Source organism: Triplophysa dalaica, chromosome 3 (assembly GCF_015846415.1).
Source record: "Triplophysa dalaica isolate WHDGS20190420 chromosome 3, ASM1584641v1, whole genome shotgun sequence".
NCBI classification, from domain to species: domain Eukaryota; kingdom Metazoa; phylum Chordata; class Actinopteri; order Cypriniformes; family Nemacheilidae; genus Triplophysa; species Triplophysa dalaica.
Genome location: NC_079544.1, coordinates 15999547 through 16015736, shown reverse-complemented (window position 1 = coordinate 16015736; position 16190 = coordinate 15999547). Strand labels below are relative to the sequence as shown.

The window sequence follows — 16190 nt, the reverse complement described above, 5'->3', positions numbered from 1 at the left end:
TGTTAAAACAATAGCAATTTCTCATTTAGTTGCAGGGATGTGATTTTTCCGTATTTACTGACCTCACTGGGATCACTCACTTAAATTGCATAAATTCGATTTATTTGAATTCGTTGCGGGATTGGGGTCTTGGGGATGTGTGCGTGGTAATCATACAGCTGGCCAACAGGACCCTTTCTACACTCTCTATGTCATGCACACACTTGTTATAAATGCAGAGCTACACCTTCATTCAGAAGAACATCATTATGGGAATTATCTTTGTTTCCAGAGAGTCCAAACAGACATATATAAGCCGAACGTGTCTGTGTGGTGTCATGTCAATTTTATTTAAATTGGTAACTGAACTTCATTTTGTAACTTAAACAGAAAATCCTGAGTCTGGAAGTTGAGAAGTCTATATGATATGTTTAACATCAAAACATTATCTATATACAGATACTAAAATAGGCCATTCCGTGATATGATGGCTTGAAACTATACAAATGGCAACTATATAAATGGCCGATCTAGTCACTGTAATATAAACGCGTTGAAGTTTGAAAGCATACATTTAAATAAACTAAAACCACAACTTGCATCGTTTGCAAAACCTGCGGATTAAAACGTAAAAACGCTGTGATCCGCCATCTAGTGGCTGTGTATGGTAATCTCTTCATTTTTTTGTTCAATTATTGTTTAAGGAATTAATGCTGATTACAATAAAATTTCAAGTAGGCTTTGTATAAACTACTCAAAGGCCATGTAAATAACATCTTATTTGACATTACCATAAGATATTTGCACAAACCATCAACCTATTTTATTAAATATTGTTTTAGGTGATTGTGAAACTAATAAACATTTGAACTGATATTTCCAAAATTGGCAGACGGAATTGGGTAGTTATAATAGTTTGTTTTTGTGTTGCTAGGTGAGTAAGATCTATTTTGACAGACAGTTTCCTGTTCTTAAACATGTAACATTTAATTGGTAACATTAAAGACAATTTTTGGGGTTAGGCGAGGGTGCGTGCGGTCTTCCTTCTTTTTTCTACTTGGCTGATCATATGCCTGTATTTGTTACCTGTAATTTAATGACATGCACGTTTCAGAGAAAACGCATCCAGAAATGCGTCCATTTGTGACAGCCGTATGTGTGCATGCATGTGCTATTGAATTACTTTCTGTATTTTCTTTGTGCATGGTATCGATTTAGTATTGGTATCGAAATACTTTTCTTAGGTATTGTATCGAAGTCAAAAGTTGGGTATCGTGCCAACACTAGATCTGACCCGTTTTGGATGCAGTTCCTCTGAGTGCTGCTGTAACTGGGACTGCTAACCAGGACACTGCATACTTTCATGCGAACCTCAAACTATCACACCATCACAGCTGCCCTCAATTACACACAACTGGACTGCAGTCATCTGTTCTGTATTTTCTATGACACTTATATTTATCACACCAGTACAGTGTTTCTGGAACTTCTGACAAATATTTTTATTGAAATTAAAGTGATATATGCTGGACGGACTGCAAAGCTTTCTGATTCCTCGTTACGGAAGGTGTTTGGCCTGTGGACTTTAGATGATAAATAATGATTAACTTGTGAGGTTAGTCTTTGCTGCAGTATAATGAGGCTTTTAGAGTTTGGAGAGGTGTAGAGCAGGATGTTCTCCGAGTCGGGATGGAAGCTCTCGCTTCATGAAAGGCTGTTTGTGTTGAAGCAGCCGCTCAGCTGGGAGAGAGATGCCAGCTGGGGCCTGGCACATGAACACACACACACACATGCACTCACAGCTCTTTTACAAATTGATCCTTTATATGCTGCTGACCATTGGTATAGGAGTAGCTATTTTAGAGCACAATAAGATGACCATTTATTAGACGGCTCTCTGGGACACTTAATTACGATTGGTCAGTTGTGGTATTCTGAAGTCAGATCGTTTTGTGTAATGCCCATTAAACAATATATTGGTTGGTTGTTAATGGAAATAGATGTGCAGGAAAGCTATGCTACTTTCATGTGCCTCTTTGCGCTTTATTATTATGTTGTAAGCAATCCAAAATGTGGTTCTTAAAGGTTTACTTGCATCATGATCCCTCCAGATGTCTTTGTGTTCAACAGAGCAATGTTAGCAACTAAGGTTTCTGGGGTAGTCAAATTTTTTCCCCTAAATTATTCAAAATATCTTCTTTTGTGTTTAACAGAACATAAAAAATTGTATCTACTCTAGTAGTCATTGGTGCCTCAGAAATCTTAGTTGCTAACAATATCAAAATATAATCCTTTGTGTTTAACAGAACAAACAAATTTCCTAAGGTTTAAAATGACTTGAGGATGAGTAATTCATGACAGAATTGTAATATTTTTGGGTGAACTGTCACTTTAATGGTTTGAGATGACATAATATATGTCTGTTGAAAGAAGAACAAAGAATATAAATGTAAATGTTTTTCTATGATTTTTCCATTCAATCTGGATGAACAGGCATTATTGTCTGGGTTAAGATAAACTTTTCAGATAAAGTCTCATTAAAGGACAATTGTGTCATTTTTAGTGACATGCAGCGGCTGCGGTTGTGAATTGCTACCCACTGCTCGTCCCCACCCCTCCCTTTCGAAGCTGAGAGAGGATTTAGATGTCATCACGTTTTTGCCCTTTCCTTAAGGAGACAATGTATTTGTGAAACAGTTTGTCCTCTAGGGCTACTGTAGAGACAACATGTTAAATTCTATTTTAGGAGACCCACGGTGTATGTAGTTAGAAATAGCTAATTCAAAGGTAATAAAAACATAAACTTCATTATTTAAGGCCTTTATGACTTTTGAAGACATTTTTGTATATTATATACAGTTATGTATATGACATTGCATTTCTGTCAGTAGATCATCCAAAAAAATGAGACCCTGTTCCTAACCCATAAATGAATGGCGATCAATCATTCCCCCAATACATCTTCATCTTGTTTATTTTAAAACTTAATACACATGTGATCCTTAAACTTGACTAGTTTTTCTACAGATAAACCACGTTTCATTTAGCCTGGACTTAATGCGATACAAGACTACAGATTGTCCAGAACATTGACTCATGTTCTGACTTTTTTGTGTGAATAATCACCTCATGTTCGTGTTTCATCCAAAAGTCTTTTTCATGCTTTATAATAGTGTCCACACTTTCACACCGCTCAGCGAGCACATTGAGTCCAGCACTCATTCTTTGCCCTTTAGATTAACTTTTAATGCTTGCCATTTGCTGTTGTTAGCATCGTTTGAACTCGCTGGCTGCGGGCAACGGCTCAAAGCATCTCTGCTGTTTCATGTTCAGACTACAGTCTAATAACTGCTTTTCAGTAATCGGAGTTCCCGAAATAAAACCATTGAGACCTTTTCTTGTAATATTTTCTTTTGATAGTGAAGATCAGATATTTCAGTTTGATGGTTTACATTTGTTCCAAAATGTACTGAATCACACATATTCTCATTAGTGTCATATATCCTGGCATTGGAGTATACTTCTTTACAATTTATACATTTAAATGTAATGTATTTGATTAGAGGCTGTATAACACAACTACCCAGTTTGGTGTATAATTTTTGAGAGTTGTTGAGATTTTATGGTGGTGTTTTACTGTGTGTTTGTGTCTTTGCGAACTTGAAGAGGTCTTGAGTTTGTGCGAGCAGAGCAGAGCTGTAGCCTGTCTCAACAACGTTTTCAGCTGGTTGAAGGATTAATCCATCCGGGGGCTATGGTGACATTAGTCACACTAACAGAGTTGATCTGAGGAGGCATCGTAAGGATGCAACAGTGGGCAGTGGCTTAAGGACTTCACTGAGAGAGAAAAAGAGAGAGACAGAAAAGACAAGATTAGATCAGCTGGTGTCAGCTGACTGCTGTGTTGTGAACAGGTTAGTCTGTCAGGCAGCAGTGCGAGCTGGAAGGGGATGGGAGGGGGAAGCTGTACCATCGGAGCTGAATGTATAATCAAGCATCTGCCTCCGACATGTGAATGGTTACAGCTTTCCAGGGAGGGAGGGTGGGAACAAGCGAGTGGACACACTAGCTGAGAGGGTGGGAGCGTGTGTGCGTGTGATTTTCGAGTAATCTGTCTGCAGATGGATGAAGAGGAGAGAGATGGAGAACCGATCGCCGCTACTACACGAGGCAGGCTGCAAGCACCTCAGCCCCCACCTCGAATGGGAGCGTCGAGAACGAGCAGGTGGCATTACTAACGTGACAGTCTTCCCACGGTCCCTCCTTACCAGCAGCATTGCAGCTCTCATGCATTTTTTGCGCTCTGTACAGAAATATCTACAGCGATAGTGGCTGCCTGATTATTCTTTCGCGTTCGGACATATGTTGATCTTTTTTATTGTCCCTTCCATTCTCTCTATTTTCCCTCCGTTGATTTGTGATGTAATGGCTGCAGTTTTGGCTGGAATTTACTAGGCTGGTAAGCAGATGAGCTAAAATTTTGATGTTTGTTGTTATTTTTTCAATTCGGAATGTCATTGCATGTTGTTGTATTTCCTGTTGATGGTTGATTTCCTGTCCCTCGTCTTTTTCAGCTGACTGTCATGACGTTTCTCTTCTCATCTAGCGTACTACCGCGAGGCGTGTTGCATGTCTCGGTCGTAGCAGTGTATTAATCACAAGATTATGTGACCTGTTTGATTCAGGCTTATGGGTAGTGCTCAGCTGTATTCAGCGGGCATGTTTGCTGTGCCTCGCCCCTTTTTATCCTACCATTTTTTTGCCCCTCATTTCAAATAAAGAACTTTGGCCTCTGTAACTTCACACGCCATCTGTGGCATTTCATAAAAAGGAGGAGCAAAGTTCTCTACTACTGATATCAGATTCAGTCCATGTAGTTACACAAAAGGAATGTAACTCTATATGATGGTTTAAAGTCCAGTGCAGTCAAGTAATGAAGAAGCTGTCATGTTTTGGAAGTAGGAAAATCAAAATGGAAGCGTGTGTTTGTTTTAAATCTGACATTACTCATGATTTAACCGTAATGTCGTGGTAGTATTTCATAAGGATTGTGGATTTTAACATGATTACGGAGGTCAGATTCTGTGCTGTCGCTAGCCATGGCAGTCGCTCGCCTCTTGCTTCTGTTTCTCTTCGATCACGTGTGGTTGTCCGAACGGTCAGTTAACAATACAGTACTATTACTCTGAATTGATTGTTTTGTCATCATTTTTGGCTTCTGTTGGAGTATCAATGGTGTAAAAGAGGCTGGTTGGCTGAATGTATTCTAGCACAGGTTTTAAAAGGAAGAAACCTGTCCCAGTTCAGATTGTTTTTACCATACACAACATAACCTACATAGCTGCAAATCTTTGATTAGTTTTTTAACGTGTATTGTTGGTCTGTGTTAAATATTGCTTTTGTTGTTGTAGAATTCTCCAGCACTCTGCAGTACTGCTCACACTTATGACCTGTCAAACTCCCACATGCAAACTGTAATCCCATCCTCCCACACAGAGAGTATTTGTAGGAAGTAGTCGTGAATATCATGTTTTCTCACCAGTACAATGCATACAATGTTTGAGCATAATTTGTCCTTCTGTCGTTCACAGGCCTATTCCCAGGATGCCTACCTTAAGGGTCATGACGCGTACAGTGGAAATGCCCGCCATATCCCAGCGCCACCCCCTGTATGTTACTCCCGAATAGACTGCAAGCCCCCGGGGATGGCCCAGCCCACTGAGACATCAGCCCCGGGGGGTTTACCATCCGATTTAGGATACCGTGTGGAGATACCAGTACCCCCCTCGCCTCCACCACCGATTCCAAAGACACAGACAGTGGTGTGCGTGTGTAATGAAAGCGTTCGAACAGTGGTCGTACCTCCTGATATTCGTATGGTTCATAGGGGGGACTATGGTCTTATAGGTCCGGATCCAATGTTGATCAGAGCCAGACCTGGTACTGTGTCTGGCGGTCGCTCGCCATACCTCCACCCTCGCAAAGTTGACATGTTCCCTTCAGGTTACCATGGAGATGCTTATGCCATTCCACCTACACACTATTCGCCAGCAGCCCCTACTACACACCAAAACATTGACTGGAGGACTTACCAGACGTACCGGGAATATATCGATAATAAAGGTCTTCACACTTACAGTCGGACTATTCAGGAGCGTTTGGATAGCCTGCGAGCTGCCTCCCAAAGTGTCCACAGTGGGGCTCACTGTGGACCCCAACCTAACTGGGGGAATATTTTACGCCGCAGAAGCACATCTCATGAACGGGCTTACCAGGGCCCATCTGTGCTTCCTCCACGCAGTGCCTCACAGGATAGAATGACCGGGGCAGAGAGAGCAGTCCATGCCAGGGACTGGCCTCCTCGTAGCATGTCCTCTGATGGCCTCATGCGGAAGCCCCTTGTTCATTCGTCAGACTATGTGGAACATGGTGAATTAGTTTCTGGAGCACAATGGGCTGTAGTGGACCGGCAGCTGTATGGCAGATTAGACCAGAGGAGTCGCCCTAGTAGGCAGTCCCTCCCGCCACGGTCGGTCCTATACCACCCTCCCACAGGGTATGGAGTGAATGTCAGAGGCGTTGCTGGCTTCCATCAGCACAGCTCTAGAATGGACATCCCTCCAACCGCTGGTTTCCCAGAGCGCCCTCGCAATGGTGCAAACCAGGCCAAAGAGCCTCCTCCCCCCAAAGACCAAAGCGGAAATATTCGTATTTCTAATTCTGCATCAAGCCAATCTAGAACTAGAGCTGAAACCATGCAAAGCCCAGAAATGGGGAACGACACTGCTGTGGGTCTCAGGTCAGCATCATGTTCTGCACCGCCCCCTAAGAGGCTACAGGGCGGGGCATCTGCTCAGCGGACACACCCACGGGATCTCAAAGGGTTATCGATAAATGGGTCCAATCTGGTTGAGGGCGTAGTCCTACGAGAGAAGCCCCCAATAGGGAAGGGTACACCACAACCACTCCGCCACCCCTCATACATCCTTGCTGTGAATGACACGGATGGATCTGAGCCAGCAGGGGGTGGTGTCTGCTGGTTGCCCAATGATGCACGCCGGGAGATGCACATGAGGAGATTGCGGGATGTTGACTCCTCCTTTTGCTCCAGTAATCTGGACGAATCACTTGACTCCATTCCCTTCATTGGTAAGTGCAGTCTTTGTAACCATAGTGACGAAAAACCTCAGCAGCAAGCTTGACCTAGCAGTAGATATTGTTTAGAGCTGCAGCAGATATTTTGAGGGATTTTTGGATATATGTAGAAAATTATGATTATGATTGTGCAGTTAATTTTCTTGATGTCCACACCTTATGCCATATCATACTCTGACATTTCACAATCACATTATAAAATCTCAACACCAATTGTGATATGAAAAGAGGATTATCATGGTCAAATCATGCTTTTGTATCGTCTGTGTTTCAAAGCATAAAGAGTAGGGGGGATTTTAGCTGGAAGTGAAAATCTAGGTCTGTGAGTGTGGTTATCTGGGAGTGACTGTGTGTGAGTCATAGTGGTGTTCAGCGAGGAGGAGACCTTCTCTCATACTCTAATGCCTGATGATTGGTCTGGCATATGGAGTGATAGTCTAGTTGTGCATTGCCACAGTTAATTTTGATTTGTCCAGTTCACCTTCCATTGATGTTAGAATTTAACTGATAAAGCTCATATCAAGGCAGCACAATTATTTTGCAGACATAATAATTAACATAATAATAACAATTTTCACAACAAGCTAAAATCTTAAAGAACCTCAGAAGAAATTTTGTTCTACTGATGTTTCACATTTGGGTGAAAATGTTTTTTCCCTGTTTTTGAAGCTTTGATTGTGTTTTTTGGGTGTTTTAGAATGGATGTTCATGTTTCTACTAGTTTCAAAATAACCTTTATATTAATATATTTCAAGTCTATCGTCCACCACTGTGTCTCTTCTCACAAAACAACTGGATTTCTTCTGGGTTCTTTTAAGACCCGCCTTCCAAAACGCTCTGATTGGTAAAGCTGACCAGGTCTGTCGTGATTGGTTCCCCGCTGAGAGTGTGTCTGTGAAGATTAGGGATGCACCGAATATTCGGCCACCGAAAATGTGATGACACGAACAGATACCGCTCCTTTGATGCATCTGTAGCGGACGTTATTCCTTTAATCGCAGCACTAAAGCGTCTCCTAATTTGCATGCACCCTCAGGGCTCTAGAGTGCGACCAATATTCCTTTACGTGTGTGAACCAGAGGTCGCGTAATCCGTAAGATTCTTTTTCATTGACAGATTTTTTTACCAGTGACGGAAAAATCTGATGGCCGCCCGTCATTCTGGCAGATTACAATGAGGGCAATTTGTAAACACCCGTTTCCCTTCAGCGGGATATGCCCATGAAGCGATCTGCGTGTCGTTGTCATTTGTACTGACTAGACATGTGATGCGATTTGGGAAAACCCGTCGGATGTCGCGCAGGGACGCGGGAAAGACAGTTCACCTATCAAAGTAAACCACATAACATGAAGAATGAAGAAGTATTAATTCACATTTTCCGCCGGTCCTGTGTAAACTATGGCATGCAAAGTTGTTTTATACAATGTTTTCGCGAGGTGACAGCCCCCCATATACAGCACCAGGAGTTATGCCCGCTCCACTGCTCACGCGAGCCGGACCGCAATCGCAAAACATACAAGAGATGATCAAAAGTCCAGACACTATGCGCATGATAAACCACTTAAAACTTGCTTCACTGCTTATTAGTTGTTGTCCGTAATGTTTCCTCGTGTTGTGATAATGGCACTCGTTCTTTAAATGTGCGCTGCACCATTTTCCTTACTTTCGTTTTATTCCAACGGTTTTGTACAGTAATTTTATAGACTTCAACACTAGGAAATGTTTTTTTACTAAATTGTTATTAGAGTAAATCTCTTACCACTTTAAAGTGTTTTTTACTCGTGATACTGGACTGTTGGGCTTTTATTTTCATAACTTAACTTTAAACATGTTTTCTCCAAATTCCCTTCCTGAACATCTTAGCGCTTCAGACGACAGAATAAGTTGGTTATTCTATTCTTGTGCAACTTATTATCAACTTTAGACATCTGCAATTCTTGGTGCATTTGTTGTTGTTAAAGTTCTACAGTTAACATATGGGCTATGGGAGTCTTTGTCTTGATACACTATTATGTTGAAGGCCTACAGAGAAAATATTGTTGTATCTTTAAGCAGTTGCACTTGTTCTGAATGCACTTTCTTGTAGTAGTCCTACAGAGAATTTTTTTTTATTAAAATGCACTTGACCTAAATGCACTTTGTTTTCACGAGAGAACATTTAATTGTACAACTTTTCAGCAGGCCAGTAGACCTGTACATTATTATTTAATATACACATTAGTGGGGTAAAGTTAAACATCTTAGTTGAATTTTATTTTATACTGTGCATCGTTGCAATGTGCTAAATAAATATTTGCATAATTTGTAATTGATTTATTCTTTGAAACTTTAATTATGCAATTGCAATGCCTTGATTTTAGTAAAGTTAGTACACAGTCATAGCCATAAATGCAAGGGTACTAATAATTGGCCAAATTTCTTTCTGTGTTTGGTTTTCGGCCTTGGTTTCCTCGTTTTCGGTTTCGGCCAAGAATTTTCCTTTCGGTGCATCCCTAGTGAAGATGTCTCACCCATACCATATTAGCGAGTTTCGCTCATCAAGCTGTTGTGATTGGTCCTTCCCCCTCTCAGTGCATGAGAATTCATAAGCTTTGGCTTTTGGCAGTAAAATGGTGTCAACTTCACTTCATCCGTTATAATCATGCGGATCGATCGAAGTGTAGCGGAGGTCTGCTAGTGCATACGCAAACGTCTATCTTTGTTAGAGATCGCGTTTTTTCTACTATGGTGAGGGAATTGACACCGGACCAAAAATATGTAGCTCAATCTAGCATTGATGTACACGTTTCCTGTAGTAAAGTTGTGTTGCAGTTGATAATAACTTAATCATTTATATTTAATTGTACTTAACCTGACTTTAGTCTTAATAGCTTTTATACTAGGATTGTTAACTCCAAATGTTTCTGGTGATTGTAAATCAATAACAATTAAGGTCTCAAATAGGCCTGAGTGTATTCTGTAGTGCACATGAATTATTTATGGAATGCTTTAGATTTTGTCTTCGGTAACAGACAGCTTATTTTTCATTTTAATGTTGAAAGTAATGATGTGCGTGTTGCCTGGTATTTCAATTTTTTGCTATATGTTATGTACATAACCACCTGATATGATGCAAAGTTATGTAGTTTTGATGGAAATGGTATTGTTGACATATTGTAGTATATGTAGTATAGCATTGTTCGGGATGGTAGACAAAATCCCCAAGCTTCTAATTATTTTAGAACATGTTAAATAACCAATGATGTACAAATAAGAGTTGTTGACATGTTTTTAAAGTGCTCTCTTTCTTATAACAGGTCACTAAGCTGTTACATACGTAGCTGATTCAGTAACATTAATTGGATATTAGAAATGATTGCGTTTTTTCTGCTGCCTTTGAATGTCAAGTATATGCCTTTCTATGGTAAAAATCTTTTTCATATACAACAATATTGTGCAGACACATCTGCAAGTAAGCCATTCATAGCCATATGACAATTGTAAATCGTTGCTCTGTTTTTATGAGTAGCTTGGAATTTCAACTTCTAGGTTAAATTTAGAAAGAGATGAGGCGGCAGGTGCAATTCATGCATCTCAATTAACATATAATGTAATTAAGGGCTTTGTCCTGTTAAAAAAATGCTAAAAGCATATGTTTAATGCTAGCTGTGGTAAGTAGATATAACACGAAGGATAAGACGTATAAGAGTATATTTGCCATCTCTGTCTTGCCGAAAATTCTGGTTTTGTCCACCTACTCTACAATGTAATAGCCTGTGTTATACGATGTATAAATTATTTTGTCTTGAGGAGAGTTGGGCTGTATTTTACTCTAGGCTAGGCCTGAAGAGGGTTTTGCACACCTTTCTGTTGGCCCTCTTTGAGACGCTGGAGGATGCCGGATCTGGGGCAGTTGCTTTAATTTTAGCTGCTCCAGCCCTCTGGCAGCACAGAGACACTTTGTACTCCAACCGTTTTTGGCTGAGACCTGCAATGGGGCTCAAAAGTTTTAGTGCTCTCGAAAACAGGACATGTCAAAATGTTATATAAATAAAACTGTCCTTGTTCTTAGAAAAGTTTCACAGACTTTCTATCTGCAAGGAAATGGAGATGTACAATAGTGTTTTTAATGCTAGACCTAATGCCACCTGCCAAAAAAATCGGTTTGTATAATGCAACGAAAGTTGCTGAGTTTGTGCTAAGTTGGAATAAATTGTTTTATCAGCATCAACAATGTCTATTTAATGTATTTCTGTAAAATTGCATACCAGACTGGAAGAAGTATGGTTCAGTTTAAGGTCTAAATCTGGTTCACCTCTCTATGTTTGAATAGTGAGACAATAATGCCACAAAACATCACAGAATTAAATTAAATAATTGAATACAAATTTGACGAATGTTTCTAATATTAAGTGTTGACTCGCTTTGGTGCTTTATTCTTATTTGTACTCTGTTACTATGATTGCAGATGAGCCAGCCAGCCCTAGTATAGATTGTGATGCCAGCCATATTCCTGCATCGGCTGTTATATCTGGTGTGCTGTCTGACAGCCCAAGCCAAGCACCCCAGTCCCCTCATGCGCCGCCAACTTTCACATGATCAAGGTAAACATTTCTATACAACCAACATTACTGCATGCTGATGTCACATGACTCTTGTAAGGTAAGATGTGGTACACATTCACTTTATGCACATGGCTCAGGGTGCGCGTTGTTTAATTTGTTTCTATATGCCTGTAGAATCTCTCAGAAATGTTATGCTGGGATCACAAACTGGAACCAAAACAGAGCGCTCAAAATCATATGATGAAGGTCTGGACAATTACAGAGAGGAAGGCCGCGGGTAAGCACATTGTAACATTGTGGAATTATAATGTTTGTGAATCCTGATTCTGTCATGTGAATGCTTGTTTGGACTAACTTAATCATCTATTTCCACAGACGATCCAGTAAACCAAGCCTGAGGGTTTTCAAGAAGGTGAGAGATGCCGCTTAGAAATCACAGCTTTATTAAAAAAAGTACAAATTTCTGTTCCCAAATCTATGTTGGGAGCATTTCAGGGTTTTAGAGATTCATTTCACCCGAAATCTGAGATTAGTATGTCACATGTTTGTTCTGATCTCATAGGCACTGGATGGCAATAAGTCTGATGACTCCAGCTCCAGGAGAGATTCCTCCACTGAGATCTTCATTGATTCCACCAAAGAAGGCTGGCTGCATTTACGACAGCTCAACACGGAGAAGAGCAAGGTAAGAAAACAATCTCCCAGTTCCCCTCACTGATTATTATTTAAGAGCATTTTATTTTACCATCTCTGATTGTACCTCAGTTCATGACCATTATATAAGATCCTCTCGCTTCTCTTTACAGCGTGTGGGTGGCGGCATGCGGCCATGGAAACAGATGTACGCAGTGCTGCGGGGACACTCCCTTTATCTCTTTAAGGACAAAAAGGAGGGACTTGCTCATGTCAACTCTCAGCTGGAGGATGAGCCTCAGGCTATCAGCATCAAAGCCTGCTTGATTGACATCTCTTATAGTGACACCAAGCGCAAGAATGTTCTCCGGCTAACAACTTCAGACTGCGAGTATCTGTTTCAGGCAGAGGGGCGGGAAGACATGCTTTCCTGGATCAGAGTCATTCAAGAAAACAGCAACCTGGACGAGGAGGTTGGTTGACATTGAAAGGTGATAGGTGATGGTCGCACCCATATGTTGGGCTAGACTTTTTGACGGACAGGCTCGTAAAAAATTCCTCATATTTTAGTTTTACCAGTTACTATGGTGCAAAGTGATATGATGCTCAAATTAGCATGTTTTTGATGTTATTGCCACCCGAGTTCGAATTCGAGTTACTCGAGTAAGTAGAAAAAAAAACCATCAAGGCAATTTTTGTTGCCGCAAAGCTTTGTTTAATCCGTTTAACTACAGTAAACAGGGAGCACTGTGTTTCCCTATGGACCCTTATTACTTACACACAGCCCGCTAAACTCTGTACATGTAACAGAGCTCTCAAGTCTCACCCATTCACCGTGAGACACATGCATTTACCGTGAGACGCACACATTTTAGTCTGTTCATACGCTCACACGTGTTTCTCATGCTGATAGATAAGTGATAGCTTATTGATATAGTGAACTGCTATTTTACTTAGTTTTATTCTATTTTGTGAGTGAAACATGTTTTCCGGCTTCATTGAGCCCATAAAACTAGATGGGGACTAGTGGATGCCGAATACTGTTATTTACACATGCCATATGTCTGTTTTGCGTATCGGAGTGAATGAACTGCATAGTTTAACATGCTACTCGCTTAATGAGGACATGAACACTTTTAAGTGAAGAAACAGACATAGTTAAAAATGAGTGTCTTCCGACAACCTGCCAAAATAAAAGTCCGGTTAACTCTGTATTTTATGTGGACCAATATATTACTATTTAATAGTAAAAATTTAAATAAAAGAAACTAAAACAAATCTAGATAAACTAAATGCATAAGCTGAAGTTAGTTGTTTACCTTTGAATTGGAAAATGGTGAGCATTTAAATGAACTGTAATAAATTTATTAGTTAAATCAATCTAAGAAAAATGAGGTATAAGATATAGAATTATAATAGGAGATTGTTTCACGAAATATATTGTTACCGTGAAATAAAATTACTCATTCCGTGAATTTTTTTTTTTGTCCATTCCATCCGCCTCTTATACAGATGGATAAATTAGGGCCATATCAGTTTTAAGATTATCATAATTTGTTTGTCTCTGCTGATCCCGCATGGGTTTTCCTGAATGGATGAGGTGTTTATGAGTAATGAATGGGAAACGTATGCATGACATTGCGTCTTTACGATCACTTTCTTATGAAAGGTAATGATTGGATGCTACCAAGAAAAGGGGAATTCCAAAAAAGGGGAATTGAAATCTGTCAAAATGGCGGACAGCCTTCAGATTTTTATGCATCACTGGTATAAAAGGTTTTTGGTTAACATGAAGTGACGTGCCTGAACGTGGCCTAAATCAGATTTTCCACCTTAATCTGAGCATGGCACAGACGTGATTTGAATAAGATACACATCCACCGATACACTGCATTTTGACAACAAATTTTTTAAAGTTTTGACATAATAATAGTGCTCTTCTTGATATAGCCTTCATTATCAGAAGTTTATACCCATGTCTACACCCACAAAACTGAATGCAGACACATTGTACTATTACATAAGTATGTCAGCATTTATTCGGAAAAGAGGTCTATGTGAAAACCAGCGTACAGCTAACACAACACAACGCCTAGTCATCTGCTGCAATCTGTGTAAAGGTGGAATTGTTTGCTGAAGGTGTGACGATTACCAGAGTTTCTTTTGTTGTTTTTCTCGTTTTGTTTGCCAGAGAAACTGGTTCACTTTAATTCTCACATGCAGATTGCTGTCACTGAATGTACACAGAGGTTTGCATTTAACATTTTATTGTTTTGTGCTTTCAGAATTCTGCCACTGATTTGATCAATAGAAAGCTCAAAGATTATATATCCATGAGGTAAGGATTATGTAACAAACACTAGCATATTCATTTTAAACAAAGTGTCTTGCATTCTGCTGCTTTGTATTAGAATTCTCTTAGTTTGCAGCAATGCATCGCAGTGCATTTTATTGCAATGCATTTGAGAAAAGCTCAAGTTTGCTAATGTCTGCAAAGCACACATGTAACACTTAAGTCCATTTTTCATGATTTTGCTGCCTGTTGTTATGGGTAGTACAAGATATTTATTACAACTTAATGTGCAACTCACCTGGTTTTGAAACAGATCCACAGATCTGCAAAATAGATTTTTTTGTGTTGAAAAACGTGCAACCCTGACTTTAAGTATATAGTCATTTGTATGTGTTTGTTGTAGTGCTCCCAGCAGTAAGACAGAACCATCACCAAAGCCCTCACGACAATCTCTTAGCATTAGACACACGCTGCTGGGTGGCAGCAGTAAGAGTCAGAGCCCCCACTCGCCCAGAAATGAACAAGAGAGAAGTAAGAGCAAAACACAGTTCTCTGAACTGACACTGAAATACATTGTTTCTTCCTGAAGTCAGTGAAATCTGTTGACATTAGAGATGTGTGTCTCAGATGAGTCTAGTCCTCCAAGAGATAAAGCTGCATGGAGGAGAGGAATTCCAGGACTGAAGAGAAAGCCTCAGGACAAGAGGCCCACCGCTGGTGTCACATTTGGAGTCCGACTGGATAATTGCCCCCCTGCACAGACTAATAGAGTAAGAGATTTCTGTATAATGAAATATGACCTAAACATGTTCTTGACAGGTTAAATGAGATTTTTTTCTTGTATAATAAAACACAGGGCATTAATGACATGTCTGTGTTTTAGTTTGTGCCTTTAATCGTGGAGGTATGTTGTAAGCTGGTGGAGGAAAGAGGATTGGAATACACTGGCATCTATAGAGTCCCTGGAAACAACGCTGCCATCTCTAGCATGCAGGATGAACTAGACACTAAAGGCATGACAGACATTGATATCCAGGAGGATGTAAGCAAATCTTTTCCATGTGATATAACATGATTCGCATGTGATAAACAGAGCCTTTATCCTATTATCTTACAATTCCTTGAGCAGAAATGGCGAGATCTCAATGTGATCAGCAGTCTGCTGAAGTCCTTCTTCAGGAAACTTCCAGAACCTCTGTTTACTAATGGTGAGACACACAATCACTGTTTTCAATAAGAGATGATTCATTTGGATATAGGAAAAGATCAGTACACCCAGAAGCAGTTTTCTCCATTTCTGGAGGAAGGACTCCTCCTAGTGGACAACATTAGCAGTGTTTCACACAGTTATGCGTTAATTAGAATGTATTTGTTGATTTCCATCTTGAAATGATCAAAGTCCTTGAAATATCTATAGTGAATATCATTTTATTCTCAGGTTGATTCATATCATGTAAAACATGTGTTTGCTTTTTTGCTATGGTTTTAGAAAAATATGCCAACTTTATTGAGGCAAATCGAATTGGGGATCCAGTTGAGCGGTTAAAAGCATTGAAGAGACTGGTATGGTACATTTAGAAACAATG

General features: G+C 40.0%; 1 protein-coding gene across 1 annotated transcript in view; it reads left to right on the top strand.

The window, feature by feature from the left end:
* Positions 1 to 16190, top strand: part of arhgap21b (Rho GTPase activating protein 21b) — a 45517-nt gene that overhangs the window by 22756 nt on the left and 6571 nt on the right. Inside the window, 13 exon segments of the mRNA XM_056742883.1 lie at positions 5571 to 7128; positions 11582 to 11669; positions 11671 to 11717; positions 11853 to 11955; positions 12054 to 12090; positions 12241 to 12363; positions 12485 to 12784; positions 14597 to 14649; positions 15008 to 15135; positions 15232 to 15374; positions 15488 to 15646; positions 15734 to 15812; positions 16094 to 16167. Coding sequence (XP_056598861.1) covers positions 5571 to 7128; positions 11582 to 11669; positions 11671 to 11717; positions 11853 to 11955; positions 12054 to 12090; positions 12241 to 12363; positions 12485 to 12784; positions 14597 to 14649; positions 15008 to 15135; positions 15232 to 15374; positions 15488 to 15646; positions 15734 to 15812; positions 16094 to 16167 — 2892 coding nt within the window.